Raw genomic sequence first — 22,723 nt, 5'->3', positions numbered from 1 at the left:
GTATTCACGAGCGTCATCATAACCGTGGGTTGCTTACAGGTTGTCAATCAATCTAAGTCTTATAGTTTGAGCTCATTTCCCACCTTATCTTTATTTGAGTGCAAACTGAATGTTTAAAATCCTTAACCTTTAAACCCAGCTCAGACACATTCATGAGAAACAGTTTTTCTTGTTTTGAGATTGTGGTTGAAAGTGACAGCACTTAATTCATTCCATGAAGTGCTTGCCACGTGCCAGCTGCTATTCTTAGCCCCTGTGATCCATGAAAGAGAAGAGATCCCTGAGCTCATGGAGCTTGTTGAGTTGAAATGGGCTTTTGTGTGGAAAACAACTAACATAATAAATTATTGGCTGTGGAAGAAAAGAGCAAGGTGAGGGAGATCAGGCAGCGGGGGACTGTGGGTGGCAATTTCAAGTATGGTGGTTGGGTTTGGCCCACCCCAGACTTTAGTAGGACTTGGAGGAGGTGAGGAAGCTGGGTTTTGGGTTGTAAGGTGGGAGCGTGGCCGGTGTGTCTTGAGGACGGGTAGGAGGCCAAGGTGGCTGGAGCAGAGTTGGGCAGGGGATGCTGTGGAGAGGTTGGCGTGGCAATTGGAGGAGGGAGAGAGAAGGGGGAAAAGGAAGAACTTGAGCTGAGTCTTCAAGGATAAGTCCTGCTGGAAACAGGAAAGGTTGGGAGCATGCACTGGAGGGAGTTCGTCAGTTGCATCGGTGGGTAGGACACACCCAGGGCGCCAGCACTGCTGCGGGACTGTAGTCTCAAGAGACCATGACAGTGCTTTTGGAAATTTACGTAGCAGTGGTGTGTGGGATGGAGTAGCGGGGAGGAAGATAGAAAAGAGAGAGAGAGATTACTCAACTAGGGATGTTGCGCTAGGAAGGGAAGAAAAGGAGCTAGGTATGTGACATCTTATGGCATAGCAAGAGGAGAGAGTCCCTGGCTGGTGCAAACAGTTCAGCACACTTGGCTGCTAACCAATAGGTTGGCAGCTCCAGTCTACCCAGGGCCTGATGATCTACTTCCAGGGGGGGAAAAAAATTGAAAACCCTCTGAACACCTTTCTACCCTGACGCACACGGGGTTGCCATGAGTTGGAGTTCATTCCATGGCAATTTCTGTTTGTTTGTTTGCTTAGCAAGGGGAGGGGAAGGAAGACTGCAAGGTTCCAGGCACATCCAGAGAAAAACAGACCAAAGGAGAGGAGGTGATTCACTTAACTTAGATATGAAACATTCTCCAGACAGGAATTACCTGAAGCAAAATTTTAAGCTTTTGCCAGCTTACTTCTGTGTCCCTTTTTGGCAACAGTGAAACTTGGCTTCGTGGTTGTGAATTGAGAGGCATGGTGAATCAGTCCCACTGAGAATCATTAGGGAGAAGGGAATGGGTGTTGGAAACTTAAAAGGGAGGAGAGATTTTGCCCTGGGAAAGGAAAAAGAGGGAGAACAGAGGTGGTTTCTAGAAATACTCCAAAGGGAGCTGGGATCTCTGTAAGGCGGGGCTAATAGCAGGAGGCTGAGGAGGTAGAAGTTACAAACCTTAGGATTAAAAATTCACAAAGGCACTGCCCATCTGGGTCGAGAGTCCCCCCCGCCCCCATGCCTTAGCCTTAGAATGGTGGAAAACCGACACTATGCTATGTCTAGCAAATCAGGTCTAGCCATTATTGGTAACGTTGCCCCTTAGTTATTAATTTACAGTGTAAAAATCGTGACTGTCTTCTCTGTTTATTATGTTGTTTTGTGAATGTGAAAATAATTAAAAGGTATTTCATGCTCATTTATACCAGCCTTGGTCTGATTTTCCCATGAGACCCCAAATTCCTCAGTTACAAGATTTCATACTGGATCGGGAAGCTAATAACTGAGCCAGGTACTGCCTTCTCTTGGGATGTAAGCAGTAATTATAGTGAAGAGTTTTGAGCAGTGACGGTGTGCCAGACACAGTTCTAGACAGCTCTCCTGAGTTAACTCCTTCAGTCTCACAGCATCTTACAGTGTATCCCTTAGACACTGTTGCTAACCTCATTATACAGTTAGGAAACTGAGGCACAAACTAGTTAAATAACTTGCTTAGAGGCACTCTTTGGAAGCCCTATGGGACAGTTCTACTCTGTCCTGTAGGATCGCTATGAGTCAGAATTGACTCGACAGCAAGGGGTTTGGTTTTGGTTTTTAGGTGGCGAAGTGGTTAAGTGCTCGGCTGCTAACCAAAAAGGTTGGCAGTTTGAATCCACCAGTCGCTCCTTGGAAACTATGGGGCACTTCTACTCTGTCCTATAGGGTTGTTATGAGTGGGAATCGACTCGACAGCAGTGATTGGCAGTTTGAGCCCACCCAGCGACACTGTGGAAGAAAGGGCTGGTGACCTGCTTCTTAACTGTTACAGCCAAGAAGACACTATGGGGGCAGTTCTACTCTGTAACACATGGGCTTGTAACCAGTCAGAATCGACTTAAGGGGAACAAGTTCAGGTTTTTTTGGTACTGAGATTACCAAGAGAGGTATGAGAACCAGAGATGCTATTTTGGGTGAGGGGGTTGGGGGGGGTACTTATATTTTAGGGGGTAAGAAGAAGATGATAGACCAAAGGAGGAACATTTTAGAGGCAGAGACTATTCTAATTGAAGGCTTCTGCAGGTCAGAGTTTCCTTACCCCACTTTGAAATTCAGTAAACTCTCCTGCCCTAATTCAGCTTCTCTGCACAGCTGTAATTAAAGCTAAACTCTATCCATCAGGGACTTTAAACCAAGTGACCAACAAAACAGTTTCCAATTGCGTTCACATTGTAACTGCAAGTGGCCATTTGCTCCTACTGGTCCCTGAATTGTGCTGGGGCCCTTGCACTTTGTGGCTAGTTACCTTTACAAAATTGTGTCCACACATTAACACAGAAAACCCATCCCCGGAGTATTTGTAAACGCCATGTGGGAACAACTCCAGTCCAACCTCAGTATATCATTAGCCTACACTCAGGCTGGGTCATCTTGCAGTTTTCACGGGAGTGAAAACAAAGCTGGAATTTGCCTCTTGGCTCCCCGCCCCCACATTTTAGATGGGAGCTTATTGAAACTTTTGTTGCCCAGCTCACATGGCTGAGAAAACTCCTGCCTGGTAGCTGTTGGCTGCTGGGGGCTACCGTTGCCCACTCGTGCATCCAGTAGGGGAGGGTGTATGTTTGTTTTACTAAACTGTCAGTGCAGTAGAATCTGATGAATACACTCCGAAAATCTGGTTTGGGAGGATTTATTTTGGGAGAGCAGGATTTAAGAGTACCCCTGTGCAAATGGTTAACACACTCGGCTGCTAACTGAAAGGTTCGAGGTTCCAGTCCACCCAGAGGTGCCTTGGAAGGAAGGCTTGGTGATCCACTTCTGAGAAATCAGCTGTTAGAAACCCTGTGAATCACAGTTCTACTGTAATACGTATGGGATCGCCAGGGGTTGGAATCAACTCAAAGGCAGCTTTTTTTTTTTGCACCCTCATGAGTGTGGCTTACAGTCAGAGCCTCTGAGGTAGAGTGTTTCTGCACGAGATCGTTTGAGTCATTTTCAGGAGGTCTCTCTGGGCTGTGAACCATATTGGGAGTTATTTCTTTGTCTAGCTCAGGTCCCTCCGTTTCCCATGGTCTTTTCCTGAGTTTCTGATTAAGACTCATTATTTGGTTAACTATTCTAAGACAGGTCAGCTGCTGAGACATTACTAACTGGATGAGAAGGGATATACTCTGGGTTCACGGCAAAGGCAGCGGAGGCCCCCGTGGGAGTGTTCCTTGGTGGCAATCTTCTGGATTCCAGTGCTGCTGGGAAGAGGGGGGAGGTTCAGCAGGTACTTCTGGGTGTGGGGAGAATCGAGTTTCTCATGTGTGAAGTGTCCTTGAGGTTGAGGTGGGTAGGAGGAGGAGCCCTTCAAAAAGATGACAACCAGGACAGCTTGCATCATCATGAGGGGAAGAAACAGCAGTCTTGCTGCCTTTCTTCTGAGCTGTGGGAAGCTGTGTTAGTGTGGTGTGCATCCCTGGCATCTGAGAATGATGGCATTTGGCATGCAGCCTTGGAGGGGGCTGGTGTCTTGCCAGGAGGATCCCAGAGCCTCTGCGTCAGAAGCACCTGGCTGTGGTAATCATGGAGATCCTCCAGCCCTATCTGAGCGTTTCCGGGGTGAGCGGAAATCTGGATCCACTACCACCAGTTGCCGTCAACCTGATTCCAGTTCATAGCGCCCCGTGTGTGTCATAGTAGGCCTGTGCCCCATAGGGTTTTCAGAAGCAGATGACCAGGCCTTTCTTCTGAGGCACCCCTCGGAACTGGAACCTCTAATCTTTTGGTTAGCAGTCATGCACGTTAACTGTTTGTACCACCCAGGACCCCTGGGAATCTGGATGGCGTACCCCGACTATCGGTGTCTTTCCTGCAGTAAAGTTGGAGATCGCTGGCACATACATAGGATGTGGGGGCCTCTCATTGAGGACTCAGGTGTGGAGTACTTCCTGTGGCGGGTCATTGGTACTTCCCACGATGTTAGAGCCCTGAGCTGGCTCCGTAGGTCCTGGGCGTCGAGGTATTTGGGACATGCCAAACCTCATGACTGCATAGGGGCTGGGTCGACATAGCACCTGTTTCTGTATGGGCTGGGCCACGTGTTACTGGAGGGACATGTATGTGAGCCTGATTAATCACCCTTGGGACAAGGAAGCAGTCGCTGCTTGGATCACAGATAGGAGAGCATCCCCCAGTGGTTACTCCGGGCTGTGTGTGCCCCAAGTGTACAGACTGAGGTGGGCAAGGGCCTCTGACCTGCAGCAGTTGCTCCTTTCCTCACTGAGGTGTCTGTCCCAGAGTCGAGCACAGGCAGCCTGAGCCATTGCGGGGTTAGGGTCCCAGCTGGCATGAGCAGATGTTCAGGGCTCACGATGAGGGTGAGTATTCAGGTGGTAAGTCAGTTTACAGAGACACATAAGGGCGCTCCGTGAAGAGACAAAGGGCTTTAGGAGCGTACTAGATTATGAAGGGATTATGCTTGTGAGGTTGGGTTTCCGCCTCTCTTTCCTCCACCCTCCTCTTTGCCTCCTCCGTCCCCTCCCCTCTACTTTTCAGGTTTTGGCTCTTTGGTGGGCAAGTCAAGGCAAATCCGTGAACAGTCACTTAGCCTTTCCTGGGAAAATTAGAAGGAACACTGTTGGTAGATAAAGGATAAGGCATGGCGTTGAGTGTTTGTTTAGACAGAATCTGGTCCAGCACTGTCAGCAGCTGAGTGATGGGACAGCCGTGTTCTAGTGGAATAGGTACTTGGTTTATTTTCTTTTTTAAGTTTATTGTGCTTTAGGTGAAAGTTTACAACTCAAATTAGTTTCTCATTTAAAAATTTATACACATATTGTTTTGTGACTTTGGTTGCAATCCCTGCAATGTGACAGCATTCTCCCCCTTTCCACCCCGAGTTTCCCATGCCCAATCATCCAGTTTTCCTGTCCCTTCCTGCCTTCTCATCTTGCTTTTGGGCAGGGGTTGCCTGTTTGGTCTCGTATATTTGAATCAAGAAGCATGTTTTTTATGTGTTTTTTGTTTTATAAACATGTATGATCCTTGTCTGAAAAGTGGGCTTCAGGAGTGGCTTCAGTTCTGAGTTAGAAGGGTGTCTGGGGGCCATAGGCTCGGGGGTTGTTCTGGTCTCTGTCAGATCAGTAAATCTGGCCTTTTTTGTGAATTCGAATTTTGTTCTACATTTTTCTCCTACTCTGACTGCAATCATCTGTTGTGATCCCTCTCAGAGCAGTTGACGGTGACAGCCGGGCACCATCTAGTTCCTCTGGGCTCAGGCTGTGATTTATATGGTCTTTTAGTCCTTTGGGAGTCCTGGTAATGCATTAAGAGCTCGGCTGCTAACGAAAATGTTTACAGTTTGAATCCACCAGCCTCTTCTTGGAAACATTATGGGGCAGTTCTGCTCTGCCCTGAAGGGTTGCTATGGTTCAGAATCAGTGTGACGGCAGGCTAATATTTTCCTTGTATCTTTGGTTTTCTTCATTCTCCTTTGCTCCGGATAGGATGGGACCAGTGGATGTATCTTAGGTACTTGGAATCATGGATTTTGACCTCAAATCTGCCACCAGATTTTTGACCTTCTGAGCCCCAGCGTCTTCATCTATTAATCCAGGAGGTGGTTTTAAAAGGCCTTCCTGTTCTAGAGCTCTGGGAATTACAAGATGCCTGTTGATTTGGAGTCCCTGGGTGATGCAAACGATTAATGCACTTGGCTACTAGGTGAAAGTTTGGAGGTTCGAGTCCTCCAACAGGCACCTTGGAAGAAAGGCCTGGCAATCTACTTCCAAAAACTCAGCCACTGAAAACCCTATGGAGCACAGTTCTACTCTGACACACATGGGATTGTCATGAGTTGGAACTGACTGAATGGCAGCTGGGGTGTTGAGTTTTCTTAAGCCCTCTGGCTCTTGGGGATCTAAACTCCATTTGAAATAGGGTTGATCTCGAGAAGCAAACTCAGCTATCTCTTGCTGCCAAGAGCACCCCCAACCCCTGCTTTGTTTCATGCCTGGGTTTGAAGTATTTTCATCATCCACTTAGTATTTATTCATGATGAATGTGAACTTGAGGGCCCACACTTAGAACTGACCAAGAGACACGTGTGGAGATGCAGGCACGGTCCCTTTCTGGGTCTTCTGTGGAACAGTATTAGTTTGTGGCTTGGTTCCTTCTGCCTCATAGCCCCTCAGCAAAGGTATGAACCCAATGCATTCATTTTTATGGTAAATCAGAATTTCCTGTTACTTTTTACATTACCATAATTAGCTACTTATGGGACTAAAAGCTTAAAAAAAAAAAGTTTACACTCCCAGAGCACATATTACTCCGCTGTCCCTTCTGTGACAGACTCGTAGCCGCATTCTCTTCGTTTGAGGAAAATAAGTCTTGTTTCTCGTGCATAAGATTGTTGAGCTGCTGCGTCCAATGTCGCTGTCATCATGCTCTCTGGATTACTGTGGTGGTGGTGGTTGTGTTCCTTCCAGTCATTTCTGACCCACAGCCACGGTATGGGACAGAGTAGAACTGCCCCATAGGGTTTCCTAGGCTGTAATCTTTAGGGAAGCAGACTGCTGCTGCTTTCTCCCACAGAGCGGTTAGCAGGTTCGAACCACCGACCTTTTGGTTGGCAGGAAAGTGCTTCACTACTGCGTCACCAGGGCTCCTTCTTGATTACTACCATTATTTAATGATTGTTTATGGAAATGCCTGCGGCACTTTTGTTTTAAGATCCTGACTTAAGAACAGATCTGTCTGTCCCGGAAATGTTCGGCTGGAGAGCAGGGGTGGTGGTTTGGACCTTCCAAACGATTTTCACTTGGGAATTGATACCCCAGCGTCCTGGCAGCTGCCCCAAGCTGTCACTTGGCCCAGGGGCAGTGGGGAGCTTCCTGCGGGCTCCTAGCATCCTGGCTTTGAAAGGGCAAGGTAATTGGAGAGCCCACGGTGGAGCTGTGGGCCCCGTGGACTGGCTCAGCACAATGCCGAGTGAGAGGCTGCTTGTTTTCCAGACGGGAAGCCGAGGAGAGCATGAGGGTTCTGGCTGTTCCTGAGACCAATCCTTGCTGGGTGAGTGGGCGAGGCGCACCAGCTGTCTTTCTAGTCACCACATTATAAAACGGACTCCTGAGCGGGCCCTTTATGAAAAATAAAAAGGGATCAGCTGTAAAGACCTGGTTATGTATTGCGAAGCCCTCCCTCTCACTAATCAGCCTGTAGCATTTCCCGGAATTCTGGGGCAGCTGATGAGGGTGAGGGTGCTGAGCCGCGTAGCGCTCTCCGCATGGCGCCAGGAGGCTCCCAGTAGCTGGTTTGCCAGTTCGTTAATTATCTTAGTCAGACAAATGATAAGGCCTTTGGAGTGGTCCTTGTTTCCTTTCTATCTCCCGAACATTTCACACTGGTTGCATCCGTGCTGGGATGGCTTTGCCCTTGCTGAGCGACTTTGAGGGCGAGCTGGGTTTGTGGGGGTCAGTGGGTGAGGGGTAACTGGTCCAGGAGAGGTGGGGAGCAGCAATGCCTCGTGGTGACTTGCTGCTGCTGAGCCCGACCCGGGTAACAGGACTCAGGATCATTTCTCGTGTGATGCATGTCTTCTTTCTCTCCCTCTCTGCTCCCAAGGATGTCAACACAGGTGAGGGCAGCGAGTTTGCTGACAGTGGGATTGAAGGAGCCACCACCGACACGGACCTGCTCTCCAGACGCTCAAATGCCACCAATTCCAGCTACTCGCCCCCTGCCGGCCGGGCCTTCGTGGGCAGCGACAGTGGCAGCAGCTCCACCGGAGATGCGACCCGCCAGGGGGTGTACGAGAACTTCAGGCGAGAGCTGCAGATGAGCACCACCAACAGCGAGAGCCTGGAGGAGGCCGGCTCTGTGCACAGCGATGAGCAGAGCAGCGGCACTCTGAGCTCGCCTGGCCAGTCGGACATCCTGCTCACGGCCGCGCAGGGCACGGTGCGCAAGGCCGGTGCCCTGGCCGTCAAGAACTTCCTGGTGCACAAGAAGAACAAGAAGGTGGAGTCGGCCACCCGGAGGAAGTGGAAGCACTACTGGGTGTCCCTGAAGGGTAAGGGCTAACTTGCATGCTGGGTGCACAGATTCCAGTGATATCTTACTGACTTTCTTCAGTCAAGCTAGGCAAGCATGTGATGTCTGTGGTACTCAATGGTGCTCTGTGTGTGATGGAGTAGAACTATCCCATAGGGTTTTCTTGGCTGTAATCTTTATGGAAGCAGATCACCAGGACCTTCTGTGATGCTGCTGGGAGGGGGGGTTCAGAGCGCCAACCTTTGGTTAGTAAATGAGCGCAGACCATTTAGGCCACCCAGGGACCTTATCCGATGTCTAGATGCCTAATATATACAGCTGGTTCTGATGACAGCTTTGAAAGACGAGATCCACGTGTATTGTTTGGGATCATTTAAGTTAGTAGAGTACCACTGAAGGTAACTGTTTTGGAGGGAAAATCATTGAATGCAAAGTAAGCGCTAGTTTTAGGTTAAAAGAAACGGCAGAATATCTCTAATTTCATAGGATTCCATTTAGTGCTTATTTGCATGTCTGAGCATCGTAGAGCCCCTGGGCACATAGGGTCCAAGTTAATGCCCTTGGCTGCTAACTGAAAGATTGGAGGTTCAAGCCCACCCAGAGCTGCCTCGGAAGAAAGGCCTAGTTGATCTGCTTCTGAAGAACCAGCTGTTGAAAGCCCTGTGGAGCACAGTTTTACTCTGACACGTGGGTGACCATGAGTTGGAGTCTGCTCAATGGCAGCTGGAAAAAGCCGTCATATATTTGTGAAAAAGTCAATCACTGTTCTGTAGCTCAACTTTGTTTATGTGCGTGTGTATATCACTGTATTTTTGTTTCATTAATGATCATGATTCTTTTATGTTTCTATTCATTGTCATTTTCAATACATTTATGAGGTCTGTGTCTATATTCTTGCACAAGTCTTGGTGGTATAGAGATGATAGTACATTTGTGAGCTCTGTGATTGAAAAAGAAAAATATTTCTCAAGCTTACATGATTTTTATCACAAGCTAGATTTAAAGCAGGGTGAGTGTATGGAGGATAGGGTAGATTGGTTAGCAGGAGAGAAGGAAGGGCACAGGAGGAAGAAGCCTGGGCTTGCCAAGCAAGGTGGCTAAAGCAGGTGATACTGGATTTCACCAACTGGGGTGGAGTGCCTACATCCAATCCTAGAGGCACAGGGCAGCCTAGAGGTCAGCTCAGTGAGGTGAACACAAAGCCTGTGCAGTGATGTTCAGGCCAGCCCCGTGAGACAAGCCAGATTTGGGGGCCCCATCACTAATGGTGCCAGCTGCTGCTTCAGAGCCTGGAGAATCAGGAAGGGCGCATGTTACTTAGAATACAGGCCTTGCTGCATGTCACAGGGTCTCCCAGTGACAGTGCCTGGGGCAAGATAGAACTTGATTTCCCTCCTACCTACCACAGGTAGGCTGCCTAAGGTCTTTGCTATCATCTTGTCCAGGGCCCAGGTTCCTTCTGTCTAGTTGCTCATTTACCCCTAGTTCAGCTTGTTAGTCTGTATGGTCAAGATGAGTCCTTGGGTCGCGCAAATGGTTAAGCACTAGACTACTAACTGAAAGGTTGATGGTTTGAGTCTACACAGAAAGACCTGGTGATCTACTTCTGAGAAATCTGCCAGTAAAAACTCACAGTTCTACTCTGACACACATGGGGTCACCATGTCAGAGTCAACTCCACGGCGACTGTTTTGGTTTATGGTCAGAATTGCCTACCACCAGGTCCGCGTTCCACTCAGCAGGAGCAGAAAATTAAAGAAATGGAGAGCATATCTCTTTGCAGTGAAGGCCAACCTGGGAGTTTGAGGAATCACTCTGCTTACATTTCATTGGCCAGAAATGTGTCAGACCTAGCTACAAGGGAGGCAGGGATAATTGGCTTACTCCTGGGTGGCTTTGGGTACCACAGAGCACTGAGTGTTCTATTTCTGTACAAGAAAGGGAAGATACATTTTGAGGAACAATCAGCTGTCCACAGATCACTCTTGATCTTGTAGGGTAGCTTCCCCTTCTGCCGTGTGGCCTGCGTGTCTAATGTTGATGCAGCTTTGGTGTAGAATGCTTTCTCTTCATGTCCAGTTTCCAGACTTGCAAGGTGGTTGTATCTTGTTCCACTTCCAAGAACGTCTTAGGAAGAGTCAGATTGTTTCTCACATCCTATTCTCGTTTTCAACGTCTCAGTGGCATTTAAGTTCAAACAGAAGTTGACATACTCGCAACCATAGTATGTTCTATGGAAAATCCCATGAAATATTGATGTTGAACTTTAAACTTTATTTAATGCCATCTTGTAGTATGCATAGAGTATGAACTAAAATTTTACTATGGATACAGAATAAGAACTTTAAATTTTGAAAAACTTCTATTCAGTTTGCACACACACCACATTTTTCCCTTTCCTGTGTGAACTGAGAAAAGAGTGTCATTTGATGGAGTGGTCCCTCTTGTGGAGTTCGATGGTCGTCCTGTGGGAGCGGTTTGGAGAACTGCTGGTGTTCTTTTCCTACGTGACCATCTTGGTTTACCTGGGAAGTGCTGCAGGTCATGTCTGAGAGGCCCTGGTCGTCCCCACTGCTCTGCTTTTGTGGGTGGGATGAGATGAAGGACAAGACCCCTTCCTCTTACACCCCTGTTCCTCCCCCAGATGTACATCCCAGTAGATACTGCAGCTGCAGTTCCCTGTAACAGCAGGTTTTAGCATTTACTTTATTCATTTGTGCTGGGTTTTTGTTTGTTTTTTTAATCTAAGACCCTGGTTTTTTCTGGTTTAGACAAGTCTGTCCGCCTGCCTGGCTGCCTGCCTGCCTCTCTCCCTCTCTTCCTCCCTCATGCATGCATTTATTCATTCATTTTTATTTTTCTGAGGGAAGAAATATTTTATTCCGTACTATTTTTTTATCGCAGTAAAATACACATATATACCAAAACATTTGTTGACTCAACAATTTTTACATGTATAATTCAGTAACCATTATCCTTTTTCAATTTATTCTGCCATCTTGTGCTGAGTTTTTAAAAGCCTGATTGGAAGACCACTTGCACCAGTCATGTACTTGGTAAAGACGTGGCTTCCTGGGTTTACTCCATACCTGCCGAATCAGAAGGTTTGGCTGGGGGGCCTTGAATTTGCAGTTCTTTGCAGGTGTTTTTTAGCCACACTGAATTTGAGGACAGCAGTGTTAGAAGTTTAGAATAAAAATAATGAGGTGATTTTTTTTATCTTGGACCTAGCAGAGGGGATTGTTTTGTTTCTGCTGTTCCCCTAGAGAACAAGTGACACAGGAGGCCAGTGTGCGGGCTTTTGAGAGCACAACCCAGGAGCACGTTGGAGGAAGGGAGCCTTCACTTAAGTGGTGACCCAGATCTGAATGACACCATCTGTCAGGAAACAGGCCCAGAACACAGAGCCACCGAGTCCTTTGCCGCGTAATTGTGACGGGTCCCCATTATATGTTGATGTACTCGGGGCTTTGTCACTCAAAAGCATGAATGACTAGCTGCTGACTTTTTCTTAGCAACTCATGGGTAGTGAGAAGTAAAAAGCAGAGCACCTGGGAACTGTGGGATAGACATTTTTCCAAATAATCTTTCAAATTAGGATAATTTCTCTTTTTTTTTTTTATTGTGGTGAAAATATACACACCAGAACATCCACCGACATCATGACTTTCATGTTTACAACTGAATGACATTGATGACATTTTTCATGTTGTGCCAACATTATCGCTGTCCTTTTCCAAAATATTCCACCACCGTTAACGTAAACTCAATGCCTCCCAATCAAAACTGTCCCTTTCCCCCCCTCCCTCCCACCCCTGGTAACCATTAATAATCTGGTTTCTATATATTTGCTTGGAAACCCTGGTGGTGTAGTAGTTAAGTGCTATGGGTACTAACCAAAAGGTTGGCAGTTCGAATCTACTTGGCGCTCCTTGGTAACTCTATGGGGCAGTTCTACCCTGTACTCTATGGCCGCTATGAGTTGAAATCGACTCGCCAGCAATGGGTATATATTTGCTTATTTCATCTAAGTGAGATCATATAGTATTTTTCTTTTTATGTTTAGTTTATTTCGCTTAGCATAAGGTTTTCACGGTTCACGCATGTTGTCACGTGCGTCAGGACTTCATTTCTCTTTATGGCTACATAATAGTCCATTGTATGTATATACTACATTTTGTTTATCCGTTCTATTGATAGAATTAATTTTTTTTTTTTTTTAATATTTCAATTAGAATTAGTCTCGGAAATGTCTCCATGGACAACCTGAAGGTATACAGATTAAGCTGAAGCGAAGGTCAAGGCACAGGGCTTTCAGATCTGCTGTTGCTTCCTGTTAGTCTTAAATCTTGAACAAGCTGATCATCGGGTAAAAGCTGATTTCAAACACCTGCTGCCTTGGAAATAATTTCTACAGCTCCTACGGATGATTATAAACCAGTGTCGAAAAATCTTAAACCCACAATTTGGGGAGACCATGAAATGTTCCATATGTGCACATGCTTGGATTTGTGGGTGTCCCCTAATTTATTATCCACACACTTCTTTCTTGGTCTTCAACTCTTGATGTTGCAGTGTTTCTTCTTTGATGACAAGAATCTGCTGATCGCTAGGGTGGTGTTAGTCCCAAGGATTATTTAGAGCAGGGTTTCTCAACAGCAGCACTATTGACTTTTTCCGGATAATCCCTTGTTATAGGGATCATCCTGGGCATTGTAGGATGTTTAGTAGTGTCCCATGTGGTGTCTCCCCACTCGATGCCAGTAGCGCCCTTCTCCCCACCAGGTTTTCACAACCAAAAATGCCTCCAGACAGTGCCAAATATCCCCTGGGGGGCAAAATTGCTCTACCCTTGAGAACCACTTATTTAGAAGAAAGTAGTTTTTCCCCTTTGATTTTTTTCTTCTTTGGTTTTTTTCTGTTAGCTTAAGGCATGGAAATAAGAGGTATAGACGATCTACTGTAATTTGTTAAATGTGTTCCTGAAAAACCTTGAAATCTTCAAAATAACAAGGATTATTGGAAAAACAGTTTGGGGGCAGAGTACATACAATTTATGCAATTAAAAATATGTGTGCAACTTTTTAACAATCGAGTGAACAATAATAACCCCACTAAAATATTTGCATCATTAGAAAGGTGCCTTAATATATAACAATAAATAAGTACCACAGAAAACGGGACATTAGCTTTAAAATAAAGGCAAATAGAGCTTGATGGACGTGGGGAGAAGGAAGGATTAAGGCTCTGGAGTTACGGAGACGAGGGCAGAAATGATGGACTCTTTAGCTCAGGAGCACCAGGCAGTGAGGACTTTTAAGCCAAGTCTGTGGGGACAAATGGGAAATGAGTGGGCACGGCATCCCCGTCTGCTGCGTTCAGCTGTATGTGGATCCTTTGCATCCAGCAGCTGTGACCTGGTGATGTAACCTATTACGAGCTGGAAGCAGTTACCTTTGAGCCAATATGACTTTCCCACTGATACATGCCATTTACATTGCTAATCACACATGAGCAACCTTGCTTTTACAGAAAGTCATGTTACAGCTGAAGTTGTGTTAGAACTGTGCTTTTTTTTTTTTTTTTGTGCTTGAGACGAGGGCTTACAAAATTAATTAGTTTTTCATTAAACAGTTAACACACATACAGATTTGTGACATTGGTTGCCGACCCCATGACCTGTCAACACTCTCCCTTTCTCTACCTTGGGTTCCTCATTACCAGCTTTCCTGTCCTCTCCAGCCTTCTCATCCTTGCCCTTGGGCTGGGGTGCCTATTTAGTGAATAGACTGTACATTTAAGGGCTGTGCAGTTCACACAGAGTGTGGGCCATGCTTGTGATAAGATACTGAAAACTGACCTTGTAGCTTACGTTGAAGTTGGGAAAAAAGTCATAAAGCCGAACGCAGACTTCCCTGAAATTGGTTTTCATTAGTTGAGAGTGAGTCTTGAGCTAGGAATTGCTGTTAAAGTGAGCCAAGCCTGAAGTGTAGGCAATGATGGAGGATCTATGTTGAAGCCACCATGCCACAAACCTGTGAACGATTTCTGTCACAGCTGTCTTACTGGTTTGACAGCGAGAGTAAGTACGGGTCAGGGCTCTGTGCCGTGCACCCCCTCTTTCGGTAGGAAAAGGACATGGCTTATTTCTAGAAAAACATAGAAAAGATCTGAGCCAAAAAGTCCAGCATTCTTTTCTTATCCTTAAAACACATAAAGTCAGTATTATATTGATTTCTCCAAAGATGTGGTCAGGAAACCCAAATAAATTTTCTAGAGTTTCCTGGTTACATCTTGCAAAGACGTACTGGGAACAGGCTTTGATGGGGTGGTACTGGTTACTGATTCTCACACAGGGCTAGTGACAGTGATGACCCGTAGAACCGTATTTGCCATCACCACTGGACAAAGCAGCCACAAGATCCCCACATGCCTGTGATGATGCCTGTAATGAAACATTCCAAAACAGAAGTTAAGAAGAAAAAAGCGACAATTGCCATCAGGTCGATTCTGACTTTTGGTGACCCTATGTTTTTGGCCATGAAACAGAAGTTAAGCATCTTGAAAAACTTGTGCACGTGTGAAGGAGTTCCACAGGGGTTGAGAAGCTGTGATTTAAGAATCTTTGCCTTTCTCTAAGGAGCAGGAGACTCGGGTTCAATTCTCAGCTGGTGCACCATAAGCACAGCCACCACCCGTCTGTCAGTGGAGGCCTCTGTGTGGCTGTGATGCTGAACAGGTTTCAGCAGAACTTCCAGATTAAGACAGTCTAGAAAGAAAGACCTGGCAATGTACTTCCATAAAAATCAGCCAATTAAAACCTTATGGATCACGATGGTCTGATCCCGTTGCATGTGGTGTTGCCATAAGTTGGGGGCCAACTTGACAGCAGCTGACCACAGCTTTCTCTAAGCCTGTCCAAGACTTGAGTACAAGTGTGTCCCCATTCCCTTTGCCTCCTGGGTTTCACACACTGAATTTCCATTCTCTTCTTGTTGACAGGACACAAGTGATAGTTTTCACTTCATGCTTTTTGTTCCACAGGCACCAAATACTCACGCAGAACCCACTGTGTTTCCTCAGGGTGCACACTCTTCTTCTACGAGAGTGACGGCAGATCTGGAATAGACCACAACAGCGTCCCCAAACACGCCGTCTGGGTGGAGAACAGCATTGTGCAGGCCGTCCCTGAGCACCCCAAGAAGGACTTTGTCTTCTGCCTCAGCAATTCCCTGGGCGATGCCTTCCTCTTTCAGGTTCGTTGGAAACTTCCTTGGCAGGGAGGGCATTTCAAACCTCTGGACTGGACACCTTCCTCTCCCACCTGAACACTGCATCCTTTTTTCCCTTTAGCAGTGGGTTTTACCTTTTGCTCATTATAGAAACAGAAAGGATGAATGACAAAAATAAGTGTCTGTACTGAATTCTAGGAAAAAGAAATCTCACCCAGAGGGGTCCAAAATAAAACATGGGGAGGGTGTCCGCTGGATTTGAGAAATTTGCTCAGTTTGCTGTGGGCCAAAGGGTTTCTCAGCCTCATCCCAGCACCAATGTGTAGCACTTTAGAAAGTGGTCATGGATTCTTTAATTTAGACATGATTTGAGCTGTCAACATTTTTTATTAGAATATTTTTTCTTCTAATATTAATCATAAAGTAATATAATAACATTCCAGAAATGACTTGCTATACCCCAAACAGTGTCTCTTCCTCACCTTATCAGAGCCTACTACTTGGTGTTCATCCAGTTTGACTGCATTGCATGAAAAAAACATTTTTCTGCTAATTGTTTCAGGGTAAACATTTGCTTTTCTAGAAATTCCTTTGAGTTTGGTCAGTTGTGATATGCCTACCAGGACTTATTGTGGTGCTAGTTAGAAGTCTTTGTTGATTCCATTCATGCATGAATTCCTCAAACCTTTATTTAATGCTTGCTATTATGTGTTATGGACAGTGCTATTGGGAATACTGAGATTTTGAAATGGTTCAGGCACAGGAACAGATCTTTATAATATGGTAAGGCCTGAGGGTGAATATTGCAGGAAAGGCAGGGATGAGTCAGGGGAAATGGACCTGCAGAGAAAAGAACAGGAGCAGAGGCATGAAGGAGAAATTGTTTAATTAAGTTCCTGGCTTTAGCCTCTCAGGTTATTTCCATTTGCGAAATTACGGTAAGAAATATAATAATTTTGTTTGTATATGGATAGACTGGGTATGTGTGTGTATTAATCTGTGGTATAAAACACGCATAAAGAAGGGTGCACAAAACAATGAATGTACAATTCACTGAATTATCACAAAGTGAGTTTGTAACTACCAACTAGGACAGGAAATACAAAGTCTCTGCACATAAAGTCAAAAAAGCTACTCCCCCCCCACCCCATCTCTCTCACACACAAGCAGCCTACTAGTTGAATAGGGTGACCTTGTATTTTATCGTCTAAGTCAGGACAGTTTTGTTTATCTGAGAATGCCTTATTATTTCCCTCATTTATTTTTTTTGAGGAATAGTTTTGCTGGGTATAGAATTCTTGATTTATAGTCTTTTTCTTTCAGTGCTTTGAAAGTGTCACCCCATTGCCATCTGGTCTATGGTTTGTGATGTGAAATTAGCTGTTAATCTTGCTAGGATCCCTTCCGTGTAGTGAGTTGCTTCTATGTTGGTGATTTCAAAAATCTTTGTCTTTTGACAGTTTTATTATGATGTGTCTCGGTGTTGATCCCTTTGAGTGTATTCTACCTAAGTTCATTGAGCATCTTGGATGTGTAGATTAATGTTTTTCTACACATTTGGAAGTTTTAGGCAATTATTTCTTCTAGCATTGTTCCTACTTATCTTGCTCTCTCTACCTTCTGGGAGTCCTGTTATATTGGTGTATGCTTGCTGGTGTCCCACAGATTTGTGAAGCTCTGTTCGTTTTTCATCATTCTGTTTTCTTTCTGTTCCTTACACTAGGTTATCTCAACTGACCCATATTAATTTTTGTTTTTTTTCCCCTCTGCCAGCTCATCTTTACTGTTCAGCCCCACTAGTGAATTTTTCAATTCAGTGATTTTATATTTCAACTCCAGAATTTATATTTGGTCCTTTTTGTAATCTCTCTGTCTATTGATAATCTCTATTTGGTGAGATATAATTCTCATATTTTCCTTTAGTTCTTTTAACATATTTAAACTATTTTATTTAAAGTCTTTGTCTAGTAAGTACCATGTGTGGGCTTTCTCATAGACAGTTTCTGCTGACTACTACTTTTCCTGTGCGTGGGCCATACTTTATTTCTTTACATAATCTCATAAGTTCTTGTTGAAATTGTATGTTTTAAATAATATAATGTGACAACTCCTGAAATCAAATCCCTGCCCCTCCCTGTGGTTTGTTGTTGCTGTTGACTATTGTTTGTTTGTTTAGATCCTTTCTGAACTAATTCTGTGAAGCCTGTATTCTTTGTCGTTTGTGACCAATGAAGTCTCTGCTCGTTTAGTTTAGTGATCATCTAATAATTGGACAGAGATTTTCTTAAATGTCTGGAAGCAATAAACCTGTGTGTGTTAGGGCATGCCTTCAAATGGTCAGTTAGTTTACAACTCTACCTTAGCCTTCATTTCCTGTTTGGGTTGTGTATCCATGCTTTACTTCAAGGTCAGGCAAAGGTCAGAGTTTAGGGCCTTCTCAGGTTTGTCTTACGCATGAGCGCAGCCTTGTGCATGTGTGTGACTTTCTAGATTCCCAGGAATATGTTGGAACTTTTCAAAGCCCTCTATGGCCATCTTATTCCCAAGCTTTTCTTTTTAAGTTTTTTGATTAGTTCTTGTTACCACTGACTCAGGTAGCTATGATGTTAAACAGTTGCCTATGATTGTTTTTGGCAAATATCCCTGGGGTCTGAGTCAGGTCAATAAAAACAAGCCCTCTGAATGGAGCTGCCATTCTGGTCTAACAACAATTATGAGAATGCAGTTCTCTAAGAATGGTGTTTTTGGGGAACTCCAGACCTGTTCTGTTCCTTCCAGTGGCTGCTAGGCTGCTGGTTTTCACTGTCATTATTGAGCTGGGAAGACAAGGATGGGAATAAGCCAAGTTAAAAGGCTACAAAGCTGTTGTTCTTACTGAAAGCCAGTTAGCTTTCTTTAACAAATGCTCCTTGGATTGTTACAAGTCTTGGATTAATTTCTGAAAAGGTTGATTTTGACAGTTTTTGCCAGTGTTCTCATTGCTTTTTTGGACTAGTGTCTTTTTGGAGGTCCTTACTTTGCCGTTTCTGTTGATAGCACTCACCAGGACGGTTTGGAAACTGGACAGCTTTGAGAGTGAAAGCAGCCCTATCCTTATTATAAATCAGGAATTTGAAAGCGTTTTACGCTGTGAGTCTCGTTTAATTCTCACAGTAACTCGTGAGTTGGCTTGTATATCCAGGCTTTTCTTTATTGATGTGGATTATAGACCCCATTTGGTGAAGCTGAGACTTACAAAAGTTAGCAATCGGACACCAAGTCCTATTGATAGGAAGGATAGTTATTAAGTGTTGGAGCCAGATTCAAACTCAGGCCTTCCTTTCTCCAAAGTCTGTTATTGTCTGGGTGTACTATTTAACCTTTTACTATTAGTGTCTGCCCTAAAAAGGAAATAGACAAGTGTCATTGGCTACAGTAAAAAGTGACCAACTTTTTCTTGCCTTTAGAATTTACCCAAACATTAGGAATATCTCTAAATCTCAATTCAGTTTTAGCCATTCCTGCCCTTACTGTACCGGTTAGATGATAATCTATCCATTTCAGGAAGCCCTCCTTTTTACTTACCTCTGGTTCGAATTCCTTTTGAAAGGACCTGCATAACCATAAAATTGTCAGTAGAATCTAAATAACCTGATAGGTCACAGTGAATAAAACCTTTTGTGGCAGCACAGAACCTTATTTATGACAGCCTCTGTGTCTTTTTTTTTTACGGTGAAAATTTTATGCTACTTATGTGGGAAAGAGCACAAAATGAACCTTTTCAGAGGAAATTACTGTTGTTCGGGATCTACGAGGCCATTTTCTGCCTTCTACTTACTGTAATCCACATAACTCTAGAGGGGCTGCATATGAAAGGAACTGGTGTGGGTGGGGGGTGAGGTTAAAGCAAGGGAGATCAACTGTGATTGTGGAAATAATTTGTAGGTTATTCCAGCCCCAGGGCCCAATTCAATGCCCATAGTTTCCAGAGCCTGTATACTGCTGATTTGACACTATTACTCAGATACCCACAGATTTATCCGTGGAAAGGAGATTTACCAGCAGAAGTAGAAAAGGGGTTTTGTGTGCAGGGTGGGGGTGGGAATCAGCATGAATGTTAAAGCAGCTTGTAAAAAGAAGTGATATACTGTCTGCAAAGTGAAACTACAGCCTCTGTATTGAAGCTGTTATAATTAGAGTCCTTTTCTCCATCTTTAAGCCAGAGATAGCACCCAGCACTCACAGGGTGCAGTTTCCTGTTGGGCCTTCATTCACCCATTACTTGAGGATACCACATCCAATTCCAAAAAGCTCAGCAACTTTTATGGTAACTTCTCCTAAATATCAGGTTTTAATTCGTATATTTAATGCCTTAGGAACATGGTTACCAGGCAGGTCACGAATGACTCTTGTTGTCAGGTGTCGTCGAGTCGTTCTACTCATAGCGACCCTATGTACAACAGAATGAAATACTGCCTGGTCCTGCAACATCCTCACAATTGTTGTTATGCCGGAGGTCATCGTTGCAGCCAGTATGTCAGTCCATCTCGTTGAGGGTCTTCCTGTTTTTCACTGACCCTCTACATTGCCAAGCATGACGTCCTCCAGGGACTGTCCCTCCAGATAATATGTCCAAAGTACGTGGGACAGACTCTTGACTAGATAGAAAATTGTATGTAATTATGTATCTAAAAAGTGTAGAAAATATTATCGCTGGGGGAGGGGGATCATTGCCTTTCATTCCATAGAAAGTATTCTTATACCTCACAAGGCATTTGTATGAAGGTACAGTTTTTGCATCTACCACCTGTCTATTAGTTTGTTGTACTGTGGTGGCTTGTGTGTTGCTGTGGTGGTGGAAGCTATGCCACTCTTATTTCAAGTATCAGCAGGGTCACCCGTAGTAAACAGGTTTTCGTGGAGCTTCCAGACTAAAACAGACTAGGAAGAAAGGCCTGGAGATCTACTCCTGAAAATCAGCTAATGAAAACTCTAGGATTGCAAAGGGATGTTGGTCTGATACAGTGCTAGGTTGGAAGGCACTCAAATACACAGCAGCCACAACAGCTAACTCAGGCATACCAGCAATCTTGGGCATGGCTCAGGACTAGGCAGCGTTCCGTTCCGTTGTACATAAGTTTGTCACGAGTCGGAGCCAACAAGCAGCAACAACACTGTACCTGTTACAAAGAGACTAGTAAAAAAAAAAAAAAAAGGAAGAAGAATAGCATCTGCACCCTTATGTTGAATTGAGGAGTAAACCTGACAGTGCGTGTGGAGTGTCTGATACATATGAAATGTTCAATAAATGTTGACTACATTTATTATTATTAAAAAGAAAAAGAGGTATTTTCTAAGTCTCTGGCGTGTTTGGTAGCTTATCAGTACTAGGTTTTCCGTGGAGCCTGCCTGCTTCTGAGCCTGTATATCCTGCTCCAGCCTGGCTGCTCCTAGGCCTCATGTGTAACTGTACTCCTGGGGTTTCTCTTCACCACCTGAGTTGGTTTCCTGCATCCTAAGTCTTCCTTTTTTAAAAATAAACTCCTTCATTTTCATAAAAACAACATCTAGTAAGCTCCTACAAAATGGTGCATATTTGAAAATGTCTTAATTCTACTTTGTACTAGAATAATATTTTAGTAATTTAGAGTTTTGGTTTGGAAACAATTTCTTCTTCATTCAGTTATTTCCATTACTAGTTCATTGTAATCGGTTTTTTTTTTTTCCTTTAATATGTCCTCTTTCTCACGTCTCTCTGGAGATGTACAGCTTGTAGGAAAGGTTTCTCTGGCCCACGTATTGTCTGTTCTCCTGCTTCATGTTTTTTCTGCATGCTTTGGTCTCTGCCTTTTATGCTGGCGTCGTTCATCAAATGTCCGGTTTTCCTCGACTCTCTGATCAAATTGAAGTGTGAGATACCCAAAAACTGCTTGGAGACGGCCTGTGTACATGGTCAGTGACTGGGGCTTGTGGAGCAGAGACAGGTGTGGTGAGTGTTCTTTTTGTTGAGGACCTCCCAACTGACAGTATTTGTTGGTGTCTTTCCCCTCTGGGCCTTCTCAGCTTTGCCAGCTGCTCATTGGACAGGCTTCTGTTTATTCTCCTGTGTGTGGCACTGTTCCTAGCTCCTGCCTTCTGTGGGGTCCTAGAGTCTGGAGCTTCCCTTCCTTCTCCAGAAAATTACCTTGGGTGGGTGAGGGGATGGTGAGGCGAGGCGGAAGGGGTACAGCTGCATGACCTCTCCTGTGAACATGAGGGAAGCCCCTTTTCAGTTCTCTTCACAGGTAGTAAAAGTATCTGCTACTTCACGTTGATGTAAATACAGCTCTGAGATATGGTAGATATCTTATGGTAGAACCAACGAGAAAATAGACTTTTCAGAATTCACCCTTCATTCCCATTTGACCTGAAAAGCAGACCCCCTTTTTCCTTTTCCTTTTTTTTCTTTGGAAATGAAGGAAAAAAAATTTTTTAAAAAAGGAAGAGTTCAACCTACTTTTTCTTGTGCTTATATAAAACTCAAATTATCCAAAATTTCAGTTTCCTAGATCTGGCATGTATTCTCTGGTAGTCCTCTTTTTTCCTGCCACTGACATAAACCACTGATTATCAGAAATCACCCAGTGTCTTCCATTCAGCCAGGGTAATTGAAGCTAGGTCTATTTAAATGCGTAACCAAGCCTTGAGTTCCATCTTAACTCTGTACTCAAAGAGGCTTTTATGCAAAGTGCCTTTTTTTTTTTTTTGCTGATTATTTCTGTGTTGGCAGGAATGTTGCTTGTCCCCCTCACTGAACTTCATACAGTATTTATAGCATCCCCCCCAAGGTGAAGGAGGAATCAGAACATTCGCCCTCTTTACCTGTCTGGTGCTGTTAGTTTAATGGAAGGTGATGTGTGGGGAGGAAGTTGGGAGGGTAC

The 22,723-nt window shown here is 44.6% G+C and overlaps 1 protein-coding gene across 20 annotated transcripts in view; it reads left to right on the top strand.

Moving 5' to 3' along the window:
• The window catches only part of TIAM1 (TIAM Rac1 associated GEF 1), a 424,375-nt gene that overhangs the window by 285,802 nt on the left and 115,850 nt on the right, over positions 1–22,723 (top strand). For 17 of the 20 annotated variants that reach the window (XR_010318722.1, XM_064273167.1, XM_064273165.1 and 14 more), the window contains 2 exons: positions 8,164–8,611; positions 15,637–15,848. Coding sequence is in view for 19 of the 20 variants with exons in the window: in XM_064273167.1 (XP_064129237.1) it covers positions 8,164–8,611; positions 15,637–15,848 (660 nt within the window). In the remaining variant the exon portion in view is untranslated. Of the gene's footprint in view, positions 1–2,579; positions 7,612–8,163; positions 8,612–15,636; positions 15,849–22,723 lie in introns of those variants that run through there. The other 3 variants (XM_064273173.1, XM_064273171.1, XM_064273177.1) reach the window with 2 other exon arrangements.

Source organism: Loxodonta africana, chromosome 20 (assembly GCF_030014295.1).
Source record: "Loxodonta africana isolate mLoxAfr1 chromosome 20, mLoxAfr1.hap2, whole genome shotgun sequence".
In the NCBI taxonomy this organism is placed as follows: domain Eukaryota; kingdom Metazoa; phylum Chordata; class Mammalia; order Proboscidea; family Elephantidae; genus Loxodonta; species Loxodonta africana.
This window is presented reverse-complemented; position numbering and strand designations above follow the sequence as displayed.